The sequence below is a fragment of the Oncorhynchus nerka genome, linkage group LG2, assembly GCF_034236695.1.
Source record: "Oncorhynchus nerka isolate Pitt River linkage group LG2, Oner_Uvic_2.0, whole genome shotgun sequence".
Classification (NCBI taxonomy): domain Eukaryota; kingdom Metazoa; phylum Chordata; class Actinopteri; order Salmoniformes; family Salmonidae; genus Oncorhynchus; species Oncorhynchus nerka.
In genome coordinates, this window is record NC_088397.1 from 6,781,490 (window position 1) to 6,791,795 (window position 10,306).

At 51.2% G+C, this 10,306-nt stretch overlaps 1 protein-coding gene across 1 annotated transcript; it reads left to right on the top strand.

The window, feature by feature from the left end:
- Positions 1-857: 857 nt before the first annotated feature.
- On the top strand, positions 858-9,329 carry LOC115127215 (growth hormone-regulated TBC protein 1-A-like). Its single transcript, XM_029656859.2, has 4 exons — positions 858-1,325; positions 1,677-1,849; positions 8,051-8,236; positions 8,598-9,329. Exons 1-4 carry the CDS (start codon positions 1,232-1,234, stop codon positions 8,688-8,690), a joined length of 546 nt encoding a protein of 181 aa, XP_029512719.1. The 5' UTR covers positions 858-1,231; the 3' UTR covers positions 8,691-9,329.
- The last annotated feature ends 977 nt before the right edge of the window (positions 9,330-10,306 follow it).

A 10,306-nucleotide genomic window follows, 5' to 3' on the forward strand; every position in this document is an offset into this window, starting at 1 on the left:
CCGTGTTGAGGATCAGCGGGGAGGAGATGTTGTTGCCTACCCTCACCACCTGGGGGCGGCCCGTCAGGAAGTCCAGTACCCAGTTGCACAGGGCGGGGTCGAGACCCAGGGTCTCGAGCTTGATGACGAGCTTGGAGGGTACTATGGTGTTGAATGCCGAGCTGTAGTCGATGAACAGCATTCTCACATAGGTATTCCTCTTGTCCAGGTGGGTTAGGGCAGTGTGCAGTGTGGTTGAGATTGCATCGTCTGTGGACCTATTTGGGCGGTAAGCAAATTGGAGTGGGTCTAGGGTGTCACGTAGGGTGGAGGTGATATGGTCCTTGACTAGTCTCTCAAAGCACTTCATGATGACGGAAGTGAGTGCTACGGGGCGGTAGTCGTTTAGCTCAGTTACCTTAGCTTTCTTGGGAACAGGAACAATGGTGGCCCTCTTGAAGCATGTGGGAACAGCAGACTGGTATAGGGATTGATTGAATATGTCCGTAAACACACCGGCCAGCTGGTCTGCGCATGCTCTGAGGGCGCGGCTGGGGATGCCGTCTGGGCCTGCAGCCTTGCGAGGGTTAACACGTTTAAATGTTTTACTCACCTCGGCTGCAGTGAAGGAGAGACCGCATGTTTTCGTTGCAGGCCGTGTCAGTGGCACTGTATTGTCCTCAAAGCGGGCAAAAAAGTTATTTAGTCTGCCTGGGAGCAAGACATCCTGGTCCGTGACTGGGCTGGGTTTCTTCTTGTAGTCCGTGATTGACTGTAGACCCTGCCACATACCTCTTGTGTCTGAGCCATTGAATTGAGATTCTACTTTGTCTCTGTACTGACGCTTAGCTTGTTTAATAGCCTTGCGGAGGGAATAGCTGCACTGTTTGTATTCGGTCATGTTGCCAGTCACCTTGCCCTGATTAAAAGCAGTGGTTCGCGCTTTCAGTTTCACGCGAATGCTGCCATCAATCCACGGTTTCTGGTTAGGGAATGTTTTAATCGTTGCTATGGGAACGACATCTTCAACGCACGTTCTAATGAACTCGCACACCGAATCAGCGTATTCGTCAATATTTTTATCTGACGCAATACGAAACATGTCCCAGTCCACGTGACTAAGCTGTCAAGAAGAGGATGTCAACAACCTCCAGACAACAACACATTGAAAACACTGTTATAACTATTAACAGTTTATTGTGGCTGAAATGTAATATTCATATGTATCTAATAACTGTCTTGTCTTCAGGGCATGAACTTCATTGCTGGGTACCTCATCATCATCACTAAAGATGAGGAGAAGTCATTCTGGCTGATGGACGCTCTACTGGGCAGGATACTACCAGGTGTGTTTGTCTTCTCTCCCTGCCGTGGGTCTATGTATAACCCAGCGGAGGTCACATGGTCTTGAGCCTCGTTAAGACTCATGTCCTGTCACACGGAGGGGAGGGAGGGAGGGGGTAATCCTATGATGTCACACAGGAAATGACATCACGCCCCCAGCTCTCTACCTTGGCATAGTCGGGCTCCACTCTGACAAACAGGTGGATTTGATCTGAGATCACATTCGTCACTGAGTTCAGGGCTCATATCTTTGAGGTGTGTGTGTGTGTGTGTGTCTTGACGACAGTAAAAAAACAGTGTAATGAAAGGGACTGTTGATACTAAGTTGTGTGTCCTGTCTGTCTCCTGTCCAGACTACTACACCCCAGCCATGCTGGGTCTGAAGATGGACCAGGAGGTTTTAGGGGAGCTTGTGAGGACCAAAGCCCCAGTTGTATGGCAGGCCATGGGGCAACACAACGTCATGTGGACCCTGGTGGTCTCCAGGTGGTTCATCTGTCTCTACATAGACGTCCTGCCTGTAGAGGTGAGGGGGGTGGGACTAGGGGTTAGGGGGTGGGACTAGGGGTTAGGGGGACTAGGGGTTAGGGGGGGGGACTAGGGGGGTTGGGGGGGGGACTAGGGGTGAGGGGGGGCTAGGGGTTTAGGGAGGGGACTAGGGGTTTAGGGAGGGGGACTAGGGGTGAGGGGGACTATGGGTTTAGGGGGAACTGGGGGACTAGGGGTGGGGACTGGGGGGGTGGGGGAGGGGGGGGGGACTAGGGGTTAGGGGGGACTGGGGGTTGGGGGGGACTAGGGGTGGGGGGGACTAGGGGTGGGGGGGGACTGGGGGTTAGGGGGGACTAGGGGTGAGGGGGGGGGGACTGGGGGTTAGGGGGGGGGGGACTAGGGGTTAGGGGGGGACTAGGGGTGAGGGGGACTAGGGGTTAGGGGAAACTTTGGCCTAATCTTTGTTGTTGTTGGAGTACTATTACTAAGTTGATGTAACTATTGAACATTTAAACACCCAGTCAGGTTTGGGTCCGTGATCTGTTGTAGAAGGGCTATTAAATAATGTTTTATCAGTGCTGAGCTTTATCAGAGACTCAGCCCCACAACAGGACGGAATCAGATTTACAGGGCAGAATGGGTACTCAGCCCCACAACAGGACTGAATCAGATTTACAGGGCAGAATGGGGACTCAGCCCCCAACAGGACTGAATCAGGTTTACAGGGCAGAGTGGAACTCAGCCCCACAACCAGACTGAATCAGGTTTACAGGGCAGAGTGTGAACTCAGCCCCACAACAGGACTGAATCAGGTTTACAGGGCAGAATGTGAACTCAGCCCCACAACAGGACTGAATCAGGTTTACAGGGCAGAGTGTGAACTCAGCCCCACAACAGGACTGAATCAGGTTTACAGGGCAGAATGGGGACTCAGCCCCCCAACAGGACTGAATCAGGTTTACAGGGCAGAATGGGGACTCAGCCCCCCAACAGGACTGAATCAGGTTTACAGGGCAGAGTGTGAACTCAGCCCCACAACCAGACTGAATCAGGTTTACAGGGCAGAGTGTGAACTCAGCCCCACAACAGGACTGAATCAGGTTTACAGGGCAGAATGTGAACTCAGCCCCACAACAGGACTGAATCAGGTTTACAGGGCAGAGTGTGAACTCAGCCCCACAACAGGACTGAATCAGGTTTACAGGGCAGAGTGTGAACTCAGCCCCACCACAGGACTGAATCAGGTTTACAGGGCAGAATGGGAACTCAGCCCCACCACAGGACTGAATCAGGTTTACAGGGCAGAATGGGTACTCAGCCCCACAACAGGACTGAATCAGATTTACAGGGCAGAATGGGAACTCAGCACCACCACAGGACTGAATCAGGTTTACAGGGCAGAATGGGGACTCAGCCCCCCAACAGGACTGAATCAGGTTTACAGGGCAGAGTGTGAACTCAGCCCCACAACCAGACTGAATCAGGTTTACAGGGCAGAGTGTGAACTCAGCCCCACAACAGGACTGAATCAGGTTTACAGGGCAGAATGTGAACTCAGCCCCACAACAGGACTGAATCAGGTTTACAGGGCAGAGTGTGAACTCAGCCCCACCACAGGACTGAATCAGGTTTACAGGGCAGAATGGGAACTCAGCCCCACCACAGGACTGAATCAGGTTTACAGGGCAGAATGGGAACTCAGCCCCACAACAGGACTGAATCAGGTTTACAGGGCAGAATGGGACTGAATCAGGTTTACAGGGCAGAGTGTGAACTCAGCCCCACAACCAGACTGAATCAGGTTTACAGGGCAGAGTGTGAACTCAGCCCCACAACAGGACTGAATCAGGTTTACAGGGCAGAATGTGAACTCAGCCCCACAACAGGACTGAATCAGGTTTACAGGGCAGAATGGGACTGAATCAGGTTTACAGGGCAGAATGGGAACTCAGCCCCACAACAGGACTGAATCAGGTTTACAGGGCAGAGTGTGAACTCAGCCCCACCACAGGACTGAATCAGGTTTACAGGGCAGAATGGGAACTCAGCCCCACCACAGGACTGAATCAGGTTTACAGGGCAGAATGGGTACTCAGCCCCACAACAGGACTGAATCAGATTTACAGGGCAGAATGGGAACTCAGCACCACCACAGGACTGAATCAGGTTTACAGGGCAGAATGGGGACTCAGCCCCCAACAGGACTGAATCAGGTTTACAGGGCAGAGTGTGAACTCAGCCCCACAACCAGACTGAATCAGGTTTACAGGGCAGAGTGTGAACTCAGCCCCACAACAGGACTGAATCAGGTTTACAGGGCAGAATGTGAACTCAGCCCCACAACAGGACTGAATCAGGTTTACAGGGCAGAGTGTGAACTCAGCCCCACCACAGGACTGAATCAGGTTTACAGGGCAGAATGGGAACTCAGCCCCACCACAGGACTGAATCAGGTTTACAGGGCAGAATGGGAACTCAGCCCCACAACAGGACTGAATCAGGTTTACAGGGCAGAATGGGACTGAATCAGGTTTACAGGGCAGAGTGTGAACTCAGCCCCACAACCAGACTGAATCAGGTTTACAGGGCAGAGTGTGAACTCAGCCCCACAACAGGACTGAATCAGGTTTACAGGGCAGAATGTGAACTCAGCCCCACAACAGGACTGAATCAGGTTTACAGGGCAGAATGGGACTGAATCAGGTTTACAGGGCAGAATGGGAACTCAGCCCCACAACAGGACTGAATCAGGTTTACAGGGCAGAGTGTGAACTCAGCCCCACCACAGACTGAATCAGGTTTACAGGGCAGAATGGGAACTCAGCCCCACCACCCAGTCAGGTTTGGGTCCGTGATCTGTTGTAGAAGGGCTATTAAATAATGTTTTATCAGTGCTGAGCTTTATCAGAGACTCAGCCCCACAACAGGACGGAATCAGATTTACAGGGCAGAATGGGTACTCAGCCCCACAACAGGACTGAATCAGATTTACAGGGCAGAATGGGGACTCAGCCCCCCAACAGGACTGAATCAGGTTTACAGGGCAGAGTGTGAACTCAGCCCCACAACCAGACTGAATCAGGTTTACAGGGCAGAGTGTGAACTCAGCCCCACAACAGGACTGAATCAGGTTTACAGGGCAGAATGTGAACTCAGCCCCACAACAGGACTGAATCAGGTTTACAGGGCAGAGTGTGAACTCAGCCCCACAACAGGACTGAATCAGGTTTACAGGGCAGAATGGGAACTCAGCCCCACAACAGGACTGAATCAGGTTTACAGGGCAGAATGGGAACTCAGCCCCACCACAGGACTGAATCAGGTTTACAGGGCAGAATGGGAACTCAGCCCCACAACAGGACTGAATCAGGTTTACAGGGCAGAGTGTGAACTCAGCCCCACAACCAGACTGAATCAGGTTTACAGGGCAGAGTGTGAACTCAGCCCCACAACAGGACTGAATCAGGTTTACAGGGCAGAATGTGAACTCAGCCCCACAACAGGACTGAATCAGGTTTACAGGGCAGAATGGGACTGAATCAGGTTTACAGGGCAGAATGGGAACTCAGCCCCACAACAGGACTGAATCAGGTTTACAGGGCAGAGTGTGAACTCAGCCCCACCACAGGACTGAATCAGGTTTACAGGGCAGAATGGGAACTCAGCCCCACCACAGGACTGAATCAGGTTTACAGGGCAGAATGGGTACTCAGCCCCACAACAGGACTGAATCAGATTTACAGGGCAGAATGGGAACTCAGCACCACCACAGGACTGAATCAGGTTTACAGGGCAGAATGGGGACTCAGCCCCCAACAGGACTGAATCAGGTTTACAGGGCAGAGTGTGAACTCAGCCCCACAACCAGACTGAATCAGGTTTACAGGGCAGAGTGTGAACTCAGCCCCACAACAGGACTGAATCAGGTTTACAGGGCAGAATGTGAACTCAGCCCCACAACAGGACTGAATCAGGTTTACAGGGCAGAGTGTGAACTCAGCCCCACCACAGGACTGAATCAGGTTTACAGGGCAGAATGGGAACTCAGCCCCACCACAGGACTGAATCAGGTTTACAGGGCAGAATGGGAACTCAGCCCCACAACAGGACTGAATCAGGTTTACAGGGCAGAATGGGACTGAATCAGGAACTCAGCCCCACAACCAGACTGAATCAGGTTTACAGGGCAGAGTGTGAACTCAGCCCCACAACAGGACTGAATCAGGTTTACAGGGCAGAATGTGAACTCAGCCCCACAACAGGACTGAATCAGGTTTACAGGGCAGAATGGGACTGAATCAGGTTTACAGGGCAGAATGGGAACTCAGCCCCACAACAGGACTGAATCAGGTTTACAGGGCAGAGTGTGAACTCAGCCCCACCACAGGACTGAATCAGGTTTACAGGGCAGAATGGGAACTCAGCCCCACCACAGGACTGAATCAGGTTTACAGGGCAGAATGGGTACTCAGCCCCACAACAGGACTGAATCAGATTTACAGGGCAGAATGGGAACTCAGCACCACCACAGGACTGAATCAGGTTTACAGGGCAGAATGGGGACTCAGCCCCCAACAGGACTGAATCAGGTTTACAGGGCAGAGTGTGAACTCAGCCCCACAACCAGACTGAATCAGGTTTACAGGGCAGAGTGTGAACTCAGCCCCACAACAGGACTGAATCAGGTTTACAGGGCAGAATGTGAACTCAGCCCCACAACAGGACTGAATCAGGTTTACAGGGCAGAGTGTGAACTCAGCCCCACCACAGGACTGAATCAGGTTTACAGGGCAGAATGGGAACTCAGCCCCACCACAGGACTGAATCAGGTTTACAGGGCAGAATGGGAACTCAGCCCCACAACAGGACTGAATCAGGTTTACAGGGCAGAGTGTGAACTCAGCCCCACAACCAGACTGAATCAGGTTTACAGGGCAGAGTGTGAACTCAGCCCCACAACAGGACTGAATCAGGTTTACAGGGCAGAATGTGAACTCAGCCCCACAACAGGACTGAATCAGGTTTACAGGGCAGAGTGTGAACTCAGCCCCACAACAGGACTGAATCAGGTTTACAGGGCAGAGTGTGAACTCAGCCCCACCACAGGACTGAATCAGGTTTACAGGGCAGAATGGGAACTCAGCCCCACCACAGGACTGAATCAGGTTTACAGGGCAGAATGGGAACTCAGCCCCACCACAGGACTGAATCAGGTTTACAGGGCAGAATGGGAACTCAGCCCCACCACAGGACTGAATCAGGTTTACAGGGCAGAATGGGAACTCAGCCCCACAACAGGACTGAATCAGGTTTACAGGGCAGAATGGGACTGAATCAGGTTTACAGGGCAGAATGGGAACTCAGCCCCACCACAGGACTGAATCAGGTTTACAGGGCAGAATGGGAACTCAGCCCCACAACAGGACTGAATCAGGTTTACAGGGCAGAATGGGACTGAATCAGGTTTACAGGGCAGAGTGTGAACTCAGCTCCACCACAGGACTGAATCAGGTTTACAGGGCAGAGTGTGAACTCAGCCCCACAACAGGACTGAATCAGGTTTACAGGGCAGAATGGGTTCTGTGTGTCAGGAGGTCAGTCTGCTGAGCTGAACTCAGTCCAGGGCCCTGTCCTGGAGCAGCAGGAAGGGAAGAGACAGCAGAATGAAGAACCATCTTTACATATTTCATCACCAAGCCTAGTGTCACTGTCTACCATCTCAGCTTGATGACCTGTCCTGCGGCCCATTAAGCCTAGTGTCACTGTCTACCATCTCAGCTTGATGACCTGTCCTGCGGCCCATTAAGCCTAGTGTCACTGTCTACCATCTCAGCTTGATGACCTGTCCTGCGGCCCATTAAGCCTAGTGTCACTGTCTACCATCTCAGCTTGATGACCTGTCCTGCGGCCCATTAAAGCCCGACTGTCCTGCGGCCCATTACAGCCCGACTGTCCTGCGGCCCATTACAGCCCGACTGTCCTGCGGCCCATTACAGCCCGACTGTCCTGCGGCCCATTACAGCCCGACTGTCCAGCGGCCCATTACAGCCCGACTGTCCTGCGGCCCATTACAGCCCGACTGTCCTGCGGCCCATTACAGCCCGACTGTCCTGCGGCCCATTACAGCCCGACTGTCCTGCGGCCCATTAAGCCCGACTGTCCTGCGGCCCATTAAGCCAGACTGTCCTGCGGCCCATTAAGCCTGACTCTCGTCTCTCTCCTTGGTTCTCGTCCTCAGACGGTTCTGCGTATCTGGGACTGTCTGTTCTACGAGGGTTCTAAGATTCTGTTCCGTGTGGCTCTGACGTTGATAAGGAACCAGCAGGCTGAGGTCCAACAGGCCGGTTCCCTGCCTGACGTCTGTGACTGCTTCAAACACATGACCAGAGGCCCCGATGTAGAGGACTGCCACTCCTTCATGCAGGTATACACACACACACACACACTCTGAAATGAACATGTGTGTGGATGTGTTTTAACTTCTGGTCCCCACAAGAATAGCAAACAAACACAAATTTGACAAACTGGGGACATTTTGTTAGTCCCCATGAGGGGAAATGCTATTTCTAGGGGGTTTAGGTTTTAAGGTTAGGGTTAGATATTTCTAGGGGGTTTAGGGTTAAGGTTAAATATATGGGTTCCAGTTCGGGTAAAAAGGATTTTGAGTGGGACTAAATTGTGTGTCCCCACAAGGTTAGCTGTACAAGACTCTGTGTGTGTGTGTGTGTGTGCACCATAATGATCTCTGTTCATCCCTCTAATCCTTTGTCTTGCTGCTTTCCCAGAAAATCTTCACGGAACCCGGAAGCCTCTCCATGGCAACCATCACCAAGCTCCGGGAGACGTGTCGAACACGCATCATCGCAGAGGAGTCCTGACCCCATCCTCCTGACCTGTCAATCAAACACACTACACATTCCGGGCTGGGTCCCAACACTCCTTAATGGTCTCCTCTCCTCGGATCCTATCCCTCACTGTTGGGAGTGTCCTAGACTGTTTTGTACTCTTTAGCATGACTACCATGTAGCAATGTAGACTACCATGTATGGAGACTACTAGGGGGAAAAGAAGGTGTTATGAGTACCAGCAACTTTAATGAGTAACTATCCTGTGGGGGCACATGGTACAGGTTAAACATGAGCCTATCACAATAATTAACAACCAAGATGTCAATGAAACCTTTTGTCTATTACACTATTGTCATTACTATATGAAAGTCACATGAAATAAAACATATGTAGCCAATGGACATGAAAACATAATACGCTCAAATGCAGTGTGGTTTGGCAATAAGTGACATTTTGTAAAAAGAGATTCAGAGATGATCGTCCGAGACCCGTGGACAGCAGTGGACGTTACCAGACTGATGTCGTCTTAATGACGCGCGGACAGCAGTGGACGTTACCAGACTGATGTCGTCTTAATGACGCGCGGAGAGCAGTGGACGTTACCAGACTGATGTCGTCTTAATGACGCGCGGAGAGCAGTGGACGTTACCAGACTGATGTCGTCTTAATGACGCGGAGAGCAGTGGACGTTACCAGAGATGTCGTCTGATGTCGTCTTAATGACGCGCGGACAGCAGTGGACGTTACCAGACTGATGTCGTCTTAATGACGCGCGGACAGCAGAGGACGTTACCAGACTGATGTCGTCTTAATGACGCGCGGACAGCAGAGGACGTTACCAGACTGATGTCGTCTTAATGACGCGCGGACAGCAGAGGACGATACCAGACTGATGTCGTCTTAATGAGTGACGTCGCTGGGTGTCATTCATCAAACGGCGGCTGCACTGTAGAGATGCAGGAATTCAACATGAGTTTTAGTCCAGCGTTGGTGTTCATCTGCATTGGGGGAAACCAGCCCTGGACCTATTGGTTCATGTAGACCTGAATGTACACATGTAGCTAGATAGTTAATGTAGACCTGAATGTACACATGCAGCTAGATAGTTAATGTAGACCTGAATGTACACATGTAGCTAGATAGTTCATGTAGACCTGAATGTACACATGTAGCTAGATAGTTCATGTAGACCTGAATGTAGTTAGGAGTGTAATGTTAACTCACACCCTGCTAACTGAGGATTCCATTGTGTCCCCCAAATGGCACCCTATTCCCTACAAAAGTAGTGCACTATATATAGGGAATAGGGCCCTGGTCTAAAATAGTGCACTATATAGGGAATAGGGTGCCAATTGAGATGTAACTCATGTGAGATTAATGTTGCTGACTGAAGCTAATCTTAACTGGAATAAACATTTATTTAAGAACAAGATTTGGATTCTATGACTTTGCACTTTTCTCCTCTGAGTGATGACATCACTGATGACGTTGGGAAGTCGACTTGAAGCGTCGTTGTACATGAAGGATAGTGTCTGTTGTAGTGCACTAGAAACTAGCCTGATTCTCTGTACACCAGACATTATTAAATTAACTACTGACTCTTCTCTCCCCCCCCAGTCTGTTCTTTCTGCTACTTTTGTAGTCCC